The 13,102-nt window shown below is 29.3% G+C and overlaps 4 protein-coding genes and 1 non-coding gene across 5 annotated transcripts; 3 read left to right on the top strand and 2 right to left on the bottom strand.

Moving 5' to 3' along the window:
- Positions 1-188: 188 nt before the first annotated feature.
- On the top strand, positions 189-1,871 carry ORC5 (origin recognition complex subunit 5; the record flags this gene model as incomplete). The annotated part of the gene is made up of 1 exon (XM_020194889.1): positions 189-1,871. Exon 1 carries the CDS (start codon positions 210-212, stop codon positions 1,869-1,871), a length of 1,662 nt encoding a protein of 553 aa, XP_020048863.1. The 5' UTR covers positions 189-209.
- Positions 1,872-4,068: 2,197 nt separating this feature from the next.
- On the top strand, positions 4,069-4,806 carry RRP40 (exosome non-catalytic core subunit RRP40; the record flags this gene model as incomplete). Its single annotated transcript, XM_020191885.1, has 1 exon — positions 4,069-4,806. One exon carries the CDS (start codon positions 4,069-4,071, stop codon positions 4,804-4,806), a length of 738 nt encoding a protein of 245 aa, XP_020048862.1.
- A 289-nt stretch (positions 4,807-5,095) lies between these two features.
- Positions 5,096-9,338, bottom strand: ASCRUDRAFT_74911 (GATA-like domain-containing protein; the record flags this gene model as incomplete). The annotated part of the gene is made up of 1 exon (XM_020192865.1): positions 5,096-9,338. A coding segment is annotated over exon 1 (3,668 nt), but the record flags the coding sequence as incomplete, so codon positions are not given.
- A 1,149-nt stretch (positions 9,339-10,487) lies between these two features.
- On the top strand, positions 10,488-10,559 carry ASCRUDRAFT_t39. Its single transcript has one exon. It is a non-coding gene; the product is annotated as a tRNA-His (tRNA).
- A 156-nt stretch (positions 10,560-10,715) lies between these two features.
- On the bottom strand, positions 10,716-12,398 carry UBP3 (mRNA-binding ubiquitin-specific protease UBP3; the record flags this gene model as incomplete). The annotated part of the gene is made up of 3 exons (XM_020190368.1): positions 10,716-11,518; positions 11,603-11,812; positions 11,858-12,398. The coding sequence occupies 3 exons, from the start codon at positions 12,396-12,398 to the stop codon at positions 10,716-10,718; spliced, it is 1,554 nt and encodes a 517-aa protein (XP_020048860.1).
- Positions 12,399-13,102: the final 704 nt, after the last annotated feature.

Raw genomic sequence — 13,102 nt, 5'->3', positions numbered from 1 at the left:
ATGATTTCCTTTTTTTTTTGTATATTGTATTTTGTATTTGTTAATTTGAAATAATCTTTAATTGATAATACCCAAAAGCGAAATAAAAATCCAATCACGAAATGGAAACTTTAATTCTTTTTTTCACCGTATCTCAAATAAAAGGTGACATTTTTTTTCCATTATATTTGTATCCAGTTAATCACATTGCACTTTTATACAAACACAATATGTTGGGCAGTTTGCAGCTCCAGGAGCTCGATAAACAAACGCCTTGTCGTGCCAACCAATTGCTACTACTCAACACCTTTATAGCTTCCGAAAATATTGACTTGTTTCCTCTGAATTTGTTGCTAATTGGAAAGGAATCTGGGAAAACAACACTCCTCTCCAGTTTTCTCAAATATTACAATAATAACCTTGGAAGAAATACTGAAAATTTGATATATACTTGGATAAATTGTCTCAACCACATCTCTTTAAAAAATTTCTTCAATAAAACGATAAAGAAAATTATTAATACGATAGTTGAAAACAACTTGAATGAACAAAAAATTTCAGATTTTGATTTTGATTTCAGTAATCTAAATTGTGATTCAGCAAACCAGTTTATTATAATATTAGAAAAAATTTGTGAAATTTACAAAAATTCCAACAAAAGAATTAAAAATGCAAAAAATATTAACAAGCCTCATATAATTATCTTTGAAAATATAACAGAATTTATTAAATTGATGAGCAGTAATGATAGTAATGACTCATCAAAAAATTTACTATTAATCTTAACTAAAATTTTTGATATTTCCAAAATAATATCTTCAAGATTCCAGTTTATTTTCCTTATAACCTCTTTTAACTTAAAAATCAATAATAATTTATTAAACGATATTATTGTAAATTCAAATGTTTCAATATATTTCAAGAATTATAATAAAGTTGAAATTTTTCAGATATTAACAAATTCAAAGACCGGTGATAAATTGGTCAGTGATTTTGTTCAGAACAAAAATGACAACAATCAAAATGTGGTGGTTGATAAACTATTCTGGGAAAATTTTATCAAGATTATATTGGAAAGTTTCCATTCATTTACTGGATCAAGAATATCATTAATAATTTCAATTATTAAGAAAATATGGCCAGTTTTTATCAAAGGATATAAAATTGAGGAAAAATTCAATAAAAAGAACTTTATTCAAAATTTTATTCAAAAAAGAAGCATATTCAATGATAATTATATGATTGCACCACCATTAGTTTCTTCTTATAACAAGATGAATAAGCAAAACTTAGAACACAAAATTCAAAATGGAAATGAAAATGAAAACAAAAATATTGATATTGATATTGACACTTATAATAATGATACTAATAATACTGTAAATCATGATAAAGACAAAAACTTTCTTGAACTATCAACATTCGGCAAGTTTATATTGTGTGCGTCATATATTGCTTCATTTAATCCAGAAAAATATGATTTATTAATCTTCTCAAAATTTAAAGATTTAACCAAAAGAAAAATTTATAAAAGAAGAAAAAAAAATGATGTGAGTGATAAAGATCAATTATTGAAACTATTAAATCCAAGCAATTTTCCGCTAGAAAGAATGCTCTCCATTCTTAATTCAATATACTTTGGAAATTTTGATTTTAAAACCCAATCAATTGGATACATCACTACCCAGGAAATCAATCAAGTAGCAAATATAGACTTTTATTCCAATTTTCTTAATTTAATATCATTAAATTTAATTGTGGTGCTTAACGGTAATATCAATGATTTGGATACTTCAAAATTGAAATTCAGAAGCAATATTGATCATGAATTGGCCAAGGAAATATCTAATGATATTGGGTTTAAAATTGAAGACTTTTTAGTCGATTTTTAGTAATTTTCAAAAGTAATTAGGATTATTACTTTTTTTCTTTGTTAAACTTGGTTTTCGCATCAAGTAACTTGTTAATTAATGACCTTTGTTCTTTTTTTTCTTTACTCTACAATTTTTATTTCTTTTAAGAGATAGTTATAGATTTCAACGTAGAAAATTTTATAAATATACAAACATAATAAGCCATTATTACCATTTTTTTTCTATTATTTCATTTGTTTGATTATATATATTTTTGTTAGGTATTTATTAATTGTTTGTGTTATGATCATACTGAAATATCCAAAATTCTGGTTCAAAATTCAAAAATAATTTTTAATTGAGAAATTATTAAATTTGTAGCGGTTTTCATTATTTTGTAATAAAGACTTTGTATATCTATTATTTATGAATCTTTTAGAAAAAATAGAAAAATCAAAGCAAAATCCTGATGAAATAATGAAAATTACAAATAACAATTAATAAAGTTATAATAATCAAATATATGTAATTAAAAATGTGATTTATTCATAAATTCGTGCCACCCAGAGATTAATTTTTATTGGTGATAATTCAGATGAGTAAAAATAATGAAAATTTAAAATTGTCATTTTAAGTAACAATAACAATTGATTGAAAAATCAGTGAATTTTTTGGTTTATTTTAATTTATCATAATTGATGAACCGTCTACTATCCATTAGAATTTTGTATTAATTGTATTTTTATTAAATATCTTGAAAGCAACTATTCACTCAAGCAACAGCTATTGTTTAATAACTAGAAAATTCCTTGATTTTTTTTTAATTTTATTTGACAAAATGGAAGTTTAGAAGCTAAACATTAAAAACAATTTGACTCTACAATGCAGTGACAATATAAAGACCTAATTTTCAGCAAAAGTAAGACACTATTGAGACATTTGACAAGCTTTTGCACCAATGCTGTATTCTTTTATATTTGAAAATAAATTGAACCATTATCAATGTCATATACGATACTATTTAATGATTATTCATTTTTTGTTAATATTTAATTATATTATCTTAACTGATCATAAACTTAGAGATAGGGCATATCTTTAGTTGGTAGGTCTTAATAATGGTATACATTTGCTGAAAACTAGGTCTCTATATTGTCACCACATTGTATAACAAAATATCTTGAACTCTGAGGAGATTGAACTTTGTGTGCCAATAATACCAATAAATTAGCATTTGAAAACAAGAGACCCTGCATATAAGTGCGGATAACAATGCTTATTTCTCTACTATTTCCAGTCAATAGGTTTTAATATGTATCATTAATTCTATTGAGTTAGAAGACATCTTATTTCAAATTACAATAATAAGAAATTGTTAATATCGTAATCGATATTTAACAATACTATTGAAAGGAGAGCTTAATGGTTTTTCATTTTGTATTTTTAGCAACATTTTATCACACCCAGTTTAGACAGTTTTGGTTTATCGAGTTGAAAAAAAATGCAGATTATAAGTGTTTTTTTATGTTAAATATACACTTAAACGTGAAGGTGTATTAAAAAAACTCTCTTTGTCAAAGTCAATCAAGCAGAAAGATAATTGCTTTAGGTATTATGATATCAATCACTTACGATCATTTCTCAACCCATCTGAGTTTAATTATTCTGATAATAAAACTTCTAAAACCAGTGTTAGTTTAATTTGTCATATACCCCTCTTTAAAAGATTGTTGTCTAATCAAATATTATCAAAGTCAAAGACTAATTATACTAACACAGTTGAAGATTTAATATGCAGTTTGTCAAACCAAAGTATAGCAAAATGTCAGCTTATTAAAATTGGGAGTTTCACAAGTCCACCCAGTTCGAAGAAAAAAATTTTGAAACACAAAAAAGCCGTATACTCTAAAGTGCCATTAAAAAACTTCAACAGAAAAGAATATCAACCACAATAAAAATGTTTCTTTGGTCCACTACACAAAAAGTCTCCAAGAAAATGCTTCAAACATAAAGAACTCCCGTGGATCTTGCCTATTATGGACAGAGTTCCCAAATAATCATTTGCGCTCATTTCCTAATATAGCATTACCATATTTGTCTTATCCCAATTCATAACAACACCCTGCATCCAGCAAATATGTAAAAAAGAATTTCAGTAAAAAGCAGATAAAATAAATTAAGAAGTGATTCAAAAGGACTTTCGGACCTCACCCACAATCACAAAACAAACATATTCATGTCTGATACTCTTTTCGATTTAAACGCTCAGATAGTGATTCCTGGAGATCTGCTACCAGATCATATTCAGGACAATGATTCTGAGTTAGTGCTAGGCCCCGGAATAAGTACTGATACCTCTTCTAATACCTTGATACCAGTAAACCCAGGATATTTAAGAGTGCAGCAAAAATCAAAAAAAAAAAAGATAATCTTTGTTGATTCACCTTCAAAAAATTATACCCCCAACTTGAACGATTTGGTTATTGGTGTTGTGCTTGGTACAATCGGAGAATCCTATAAAGTTTCCTTGTCTAACTTCAAACCATACTGTTTATTATCTTTTTATTCTATTGAAAATGCCTCCAGAAAAAATAGGTTGAATTTCAAAGTGGGTGATTTAGTCTATGCTAGAGTCTCTAAGGCAAATGTTCACATTGATGTTGAACTTGAGTGTCTTAATGAAGTGACTAATAAATCTGACGGTTTTGGTTTATTAGACAATGGTTATGTATTTGATACCAGTTTGAATTATGCAAGACATCTATTTTTCAACTCAGATAACTCGATATTAACGAATCTAAGTAATAGATGTCGATTTGATATTGCAATTGGAATCAATGGCAAAATCTGGATCAAAACCGATGATCTAATAACAACTTTAGCTGCTTCGATTTATATACAAAAGGCACAAACAGTGCCCGAAGAGCAGTTAAATTCTTTGTTATTTAAAACTTTTAAAAATTACGATCTATAATTTTATTTTTTATATTATACTATATAGATATTTATCGATTTTATAAAAATAAAAGAGTAATGTAAAATTAAAACTAAAATTAAAATTAAAATTGAAACTAAATTTAAAATTAAAATAAAATTAAAATACTAATGCAATGAATATTACAGCATGAATTTATAAATCCCCCAATATTTTTTTTTTCTGTTTTCTTGAACTATTAAAAAGAAATAAGAAATCAAAAATTTTAGTCAAAAAACAATAGTTAAAAAACAGTAGTTGAAAAAAATAAAATCAAATAAAATTAAAAAAAATAAAAAGAAAACATAAATTAGAAAATTTATAATGAATTAAAAAATTATAATACAATTCATCATCATAATCACCATACTCTATCACGGTAGCTATCATAGTCCCATTTTTGATATATTTGATTTAGATTAACCTCACTATCAAGTGTTTTTAAATGAAAATCAATTTTCGCTTTATCCTTTTCAAGGCCCATAATCAATGTTTGCTTAACACTACTTGGCAATCGAGGATCATCAATTATGCTCCGCTTTTTAAATGCTATTGTGTTAATTCCATTTCTATATCGATTTTCAATTTTTTCCCTATTGAAAAACTCTTCATTATCGTCATCACTGTCATTTTTATTTTGTCCTTCACTCTTACTCAGTTGTTCGGGTTTATTATTAAGATTATTAACGGCAACTGGAACCAAAACGGGAGCCTGTGAACTGTGAGAAGTTGTTTCATCGATTGCTGATAATGTTACTGAAGTTTGTCGTTGGTGAAACATATGAGATGTGTATGCAGTTGGCAATAAATTTCTTACTGTTTCAGGAACCTGACCTGTTTTTGTTCTTTTTTGCAATTCGTTTGTTACTGCAGATGCACTTTTTTTCAATCCAAATGAAGTAAAAAAGTTTTGTTCCTGCTTTTCATCTTTGGAATTATTTTTGCTATCATTTGAATTATTACCACCACCACTATAATTCAGAAGAATATTTTGGGCACTTGCAGCAATATTAGTAGATGAATTGAGACGAAACAATTTATTAAAAGAACTTTGACGAAATAGCTGTCCAATAGATGATGTTGATGATGATGACTTAGATCTTTTTAATTTTTTTGTTAATTGATCTGGATCTGTAAACGGAGTATCTAAAACTCCGGTTGTAATTTTAGTATTAATACTTGTTGAAGGTTGAACTGTAGAAAACTCTAATATTTGCATCCCAGTGCCATAGTTACCTCCATTGATCAATGTCGTGCTTGTTGATGATCTATGTAATAATCTGGGTTTGTTGCCATTATTTTCGCTATTGCTGGAAACATTTGAAGATAATGTAGCATTTGAAAGATTATTTCCTGAAGTCTGGTAAACTGAGTCATCAACTTGTGATCTTCTGAAATTATAAGGATTACGAATCAAGTTATTATTAGAGGTAAAATACCCGTTGTCAATTGTGTTTCTGTGAAGTAATTTTTGGGATAATAATGATACCTTAGTTTCTTGATTGGTACTACAGGTGCTATTTGTTCTTTGAAATACCTCATTGAAGCTTGATCTAGGTGCGTTGTTCCTATTGAGACTATCAGATTGATCATCATCATCTTCATCTTCATCACTACCAGATACTGAGCACCATACACCGTCTTCATCATCATCGTCATCGTCATCTTCATCCGAAAATGAATCGTCTGAATAAATAACTGTACTATTTCCATGTGTAGATCTCTGTTGGTTCATGAATAATGATTCTTGAGGAGCCTTTAGATTTGCTTGTTTTGAATTAAGAGTGGGCAGTTTATTGTTTCTAGTGTTATGAGATAAAAGCGAGCTTGAAAAATCAGATTTTTCACTGACTGTGCTATTTCTTTTGTTATTATTATTATTATTATTATTATTGTTGTTTTTGTTGTTGTTATCATTGTTGTTATCATTATTGTTAGTATTGATATTACTATTGTTATTACTTTTGTTATTATTACTAATGACATTATTATATGGTGTTAATTTAACATCTTCATCGTTAGAAGAATCATCATCGATTTCCTTTGTATATTCTTTATACTCTCTAGCTGGATCATTTCTGTCAATGACTTCTGAAATTGAGTTATATTGATTATGTTTGTTGTTGGTAGTATCTGTTAACGTAGGATGGTTATTGAACAATAAGTTTAATTTGTTGCCTCTAGTGTTTGGAGATAGATTGATATTATTTAGTTTATCAGGGAAATGTGATAATTTTTGATTTTGATTTTGATTATAATTTTGAATAGTTGATACATTTTGCAAGGGAGAATGAGAATGTATTTGTTTATTATTTTGGGATAAGTTTGAGATGAGTTTCAAAGAAGTTTGAATTGGACTTGCTAATTCTGAATCAGCAGGAGATGGAGAGCTTTCAAGATAAAATATTTTTTTATCATTTTTTTGATTGTTAGCTGTTTGAGGATTTGTATCTTCAATGTAGATGCTGACTTTTTCGTTGTTAAACTTGAGATTTTTAGTAAGTTTTGCCTTATTTGGCTCGTTGTTGAGATTGTATTTGTCATGAGGATTGGGTCTTTTAAAGGTATTAACCGAGAGTTTCAAGTTGTTGTTGTTGTTGTTGTTATTATTATTAAAAACTGATTTATTATTTGTAATTTTAGGATATTGACTAATCTTTGAAGATGTATTTAAAGCGGCAATTTTATTCTGGGGATTATTCTGGAAATTTTTTTGAAAGTTATTTTGAATTTGGTTATTATTGTTATTTAAATTTGAATGTTTCTTTTTGAATTTAATTCTTGAATCCAATATAGTGCCAGGACTTATAGTTTCATCATCATCGTCATCATCGTCGTCTTCTTCTTCATCTACTTCGATCAAGTCCTGAAATTTGAAGACATCATTTGATTTGTTTGATGGATTAACGATTTTGATTTCATTTTCAACCTGGTTTTTAAAATTGAGAGCACCAGATTTGATATTTGGTGGGTTGCTGATTTTGTTGTAATTCAAGGGGATTTTTTGGAAAGTTTTGACATTGGCAAGACTTTTGCTTCTATTTAATTTTGAGAGGTATATAATTGAATCCTTTGTGTTGACGTTTAAATTTTGAGATAAATTTTGGACCAAATTTTGAGATATATTGGCGGTTATATTATTGTTGATATTGTTGATGTTATTATTATTACCGTTATTATTATTATTAACACTGTTATTATTATTATTACTGTTGTTTCTATTGTTATCATTATTATCATTTGAATAGAAATTTTGATTTGAAAAGCCATCATAGGATACAGTTCTATTGAGTTTATTCTTTTGAGGTTGATAATTCATTATATCAAAGATGGCGCTACGCTGTATGTAATCATTTTTGGAAGAAGTAATTAGATTTTGGTTAATTTGGATATTTTTATTATTTTTATTATTGTTATTATTATTGTTATCGTTATTATTATTATCATTATTATCATTATTATCGTTATTATTTTGTTGAAATTTTTGATATTTTTGTTGAAACTTTTGCAGATTTTTTAGTTGATTTTTAGAAGAGAAGGGAAGATCCTTTTTTGAGTCATCGAGATTGTTTATTAGTTTTGAAAAGTGGTGAACTTCTGATTTTGTTAGAGTGAAAGATTTGTTGTTTATGATGGGTAGATTTAAGTTTGATAAGTTTGATTGTGAGTTTGAATTTGAAGTTGGATTTGAGTTTGGATTTGAAGTTGGTTGTGAGATTGATATTGAGTTTTGAGAGGAGTTTCTTGATAAGTTTTGTAGAGATTTGGTTGATTTGGTTGATTTGAGAGAAGATTTGGAGCTGTTGTTACGTTTAAATTTTGGTCTTTGGGGGTGAGAGGGATGGTTTGGGATTGATTTATCTTTTTCTTTTTCTTTTTCTCTTTCTTTTTCTCTTTCTTTGTCTTTGTCTTTAGAGGGTTGGTAAAGGAAGTCAGAATTTTTTTCAGATATTTTGAGAATTGAGTTGAAGTCGTTTTGATCTAGATTGAATTTGAATTTTTTTTTTTTTTTGTTATCGTTATTGTTCTTTTGGTTTATGAAGTTTTTGTTTAGGATTCTCCAGGAGAGGTATTCTAGTCGTTGGCCATTGTTGATGAAGTTTTGAAATTTAATTAGACCATTCCAGATTTTTAAGATGTCGTTGAAAGAGATGTCTAGATTTTGGTTTAGATTGAGAGAGGGATTAAATTGAAAGAGAGTTATGTTATCATTATTAGAGGATGATTTATAACCATGATTATTCCACATTATTGTTATTGTTGTTATTATTTATATTGTTATTATTGCTTTCTATTATTAATTTTACTTTTATCGTTATTATTGCTTTCTATTATTATTATTGTTGTTATTATTATAATATTATTATTGTTACCGTTATTATGTAAATAGACGAAAGGATAAAGATGAGTATAGAATTATGATATGATATGGTATGATAAAATTGGGATAAGTATAAGCGTTATAGATAATGATAGAGATAAAGATAAAGAAGGAAATGAAAATAAATAATACATTTAATGAGGTATATTTAATGAAATATATTTTACCAAATATATTTTATAAAATATAAACTAAGATATGGTTTAAAAGAAAAAACCCAAACTACCAATAGTAATAGTGATCGCAATAGTAATGGTAATACTAATACTAATACTAATAGTAACAGTAATAGTAACGATAATAATAATAATGAAAGTGATATAAAATTTTGTTATAAAATTTTATAATAGAATTTATAAATACCGTAATTTAGAATATAATAGAATTAAGATTTGAGGCTTTTTTTAAATGTGCTTTTTTTTGTTTTCTTTTAAATTGAAATGAAAAGAAGAATATCCAAATAGATATATATACAATTGATATATATATGGATATATATATCTCAGAGTGTATATGGAATCAGTATTGCTATTATTATTGTTGTTATACCGAGTGACAATGATAATAGTAGAGATGGATAGTAGTGGAATAAATTCTGGGGATAAAGTTGATTGAAGAGAGAAAATGATTGATTGAAAAAAAACAGGATTTGATGTTCAATTTTCATATAAATTGCCGTTAGAAAAAGGTAAATAGCAGATGGATTCAAACCCAAAAAGTAGCTGGAAAGGGGAAGAAAAAAAGGAAGAAGAGCTCGAAAAGCAACCACCTGGGAAAGAAGCAGGAGTGTAGGAAAAAAGACAACTCAGGGCAAGCAAACAGAAGAGAGATATGGGGATTATCATGACAGTGGTGGTGGTTTGGGAGATTGCAATAGAATATTGGGATAGTAGAATGGAATATTGGAGAGTACTGGAATACCGACGCTCTGTTCTTCCGAACCTGGGGCATCGATGCACGTGTTCCTAAGGCAAATTCCTTGTTTCGGCCACCGCCAGCACCGGAAAAAGAGCCCCGGCTGCATCCAGCACGTGCAAGAGCCGGAGCAGCTCCTGCTGTCGCGGCGGACGCCTGCCTTTTTCAGCTGGCCTGTCTCGCCCCGCCTAGCGCCAGACGCGTGACGCGGTCATCCATCCGCTAACAATCTGGTCACGCCCGTCTTCTCGCGCCGTCCGCATATCCGCGCTTGCACGTGTTGCGCGCGTGTATTGCACATGTGATACCTCCAGCAACGGCACAGCCAAACTGCACAGGCTTCACGTGGTCTGACACTAACCAACTCCGGTCAGATGTGTTCCGCGCCGTTCTAGTATAGTGGTAAGTACACTTCGTTGTGGCCGAAGAAACCCAGGTTCGATTCCTGGGAACGGCATTTGTTTTTGCTTCCAGCGGCTGTTTTTACATTGGGCAGCAAATCTCAATTTCAAATTCATTCATCACAAATACATTCAAGAACTAAACTACTGACAAACACGATTGAATAATCAATTCTATACAATAAATAATACAGATGTGCAGCACTATCTCGCTACAACACTTTTTCGTACATCAATATATACGCGCTTCTCAAGTTGTCCTTATGGCTGAACCGGTTGATAACCTCCTCGTTCTTCACTTTACTTATGTATGTGTCGTCAATTCGGATCCACTTGCTCTCGCTTCTTAGCACATCAGCTGTATAATGTCCTCCATTTGCACTGTTTCCATGATGATATACAACTCCCGATAACCTGTATTGACTACCGTCTTTTCTCAATTGCCCATTCTTCGATAGGCATTCTTCTGGTATCTTCAATTCGCTGTCAAATGTGATGCTCTTGCATGACTTTTCTATTCCCCCAACCTTGCTGTTGCTGTACGAAAATCTCTTCAATTGAACAACCAACACCTGTGGCAACTTATTAATCAATGTTTGTTTCTTGGTTGAAATCTCAACTTCTTCTTCTTGTCTATTATCCTTATTCACCTCTTTAATTCGGTAGTTAATATCTTCTCGTTCACTTAGCAATTTGAACCCATCTTCAATACTTTCAACTCGTTCATCTGAAATATCCAATTGGATATGTTGAAATGGATCAATCTTTATAGACTTCTTATTATCATTCAAATCAATTACAGAACAAAACTCGCCCTCGAATATTTGACTAATTATAGACGGTTCATAGTTTCTTTTATTTTCTTCAACTTTATTTCTATTGCCATTTCTCATTTTCTTTTTACTAACAGTATTCCATCCATCTTCGTCTTCATTATCATCTTCATTACTATCATTATTATCGTCTTCAATTTTCTTTCTATTGAACTTAACGCCCGCATCGCTTTCAAATCTTTCTCCTGTAAGAACCTCCACACTATTAATAACCTTGTTTTGAATCAAATTGATCTCTCGTACTTTCTTCTCGTCTTTTCGCTCACTCTTATCCACTCGGATACTGTCTACCAACTTATTAATCTCCTCCTTTTGCAATCCTTTAACAGACTCAATACTCTCCTCATGAATAATCTCCAATAAAAACGTCATAAACTCTTCGGCATCTTCTTGCTCCCCCTTAACTAGATGGTTGAATCTAGGATGCTTGTAAATGCTTCGGTAAAAGCTTTCGGCGCTAATCGCTTCTCCAAATTCTCCATCCTCATCATCATCTTCTTCATCATCATTATACCCATTACTGTCCTTAAATTCCTCAAATAAATTAATTATACTATTAATAATAGGCGTCTTACTATCACTTCCCTTTCCATTACTTCCTCCTAAATAAAATATACTCTTATCACCAATTAGCCTAATAATATTATAAAATGGTTTACAGTACAATAAAATCTGAATAATAGATGAAATGAAACAGTTGTTCCCACTATTGATCAATCCATGTGGTTGAATATTCCCTCTTTTTGAATAAATCTCCTCTTTGTTAATTTGGTGCATTATTCTTAGTATAATCGATCCAATCGATTCAATTGGTATATTATTATTGCCATAAATACCGTTTTTATATCCATAATTACTATTATCAAAAGTACTATGGTTATCACTATACCCTCTAGGGGACTTGCTTCTTCTTCTAGTATTGTTAGCGACAACTTTTTTGCTATTATTTTCCTCGTTTAAAGCTTCTTCTTTACCCGTTTTAGATTCATTTCTAGGCTCATTTTTATGTTCATTTTTAGGCTCATTCTTAATAGATTTCTTCACAACAGCAGACCAAGTCATTTTTACTGAAGTTTCATTTTTTTCATTTTTTTCATTATTTTCAGTACTTAGATCACTTTCATTATAGGAATCAATTTCATTGAAATCAATCACTCTAGGCTCAATTTTACTTTCAACTTCAGTCTCTTTCTTTATTATTTTATTTTCAGTACTTTTAAGTTTATTATCAATAGTTTCAGTTTTAGTTTTGACATTAGTTTCAATTTGAGTTTCAATTTGAGTTTCAACTTCAAATTTCACTTCACTTTTGATCTCGTTTGAGTTTAGTTTATTCAATTTCTTATTTTTAGTCAAGACTTTAGTCTTTGTTTTGTATAAAGAAAATTCCGTTTTGTTTGTATTGAAAAATAAAGGATATTTGATTAAAATTTCATTAAAATGGTTAATTGAGTGGTTATTAGTTGATTGATTAGTTGCTGAGTAGTTACTTGTTGATTGATTAGTTTTTGAGTCTTTGGTAATAAAACCATTTGATTGAGTCAAGCTGTTTAATTTATTATTGATTGAAGAATCTATTGAAGTAGCTGAAGAGTGAGAAGTGAGCGATTCGTTAATCGATTCAGTGATTGATTCTGAATTTGATTCGATAGTTGTAATCGAGCCAGAGTTTGAGTTTGAGTTTGAGTTTGAGGTTGAAGTTGAGTGTGAGTGTGAAGTTATTAGATTTGAATCAATAAAATCTGAATTTATTGAGGGTGAATTTA

The sequence above is a fragment of the Ascoidea rubescens genome (genome assembly GCF_001661345.1).
Source record: "Ascoidea rubescens DSM 1968 unplaced genomic scaffold ASCRUscaffold_3, whole genome shotgun sequence".
In the NCBI taxonomy this organism is placed as follows: Eukaryota; Fungi; Ascomycota; class Saccharomycetes; order Ascoideales; family Ascoideaceae; genus Ascoidea; species Ascoidea rubescens.
This window is presented reverse-complemented; position numbering and strand designations above follow the sequence as displayed.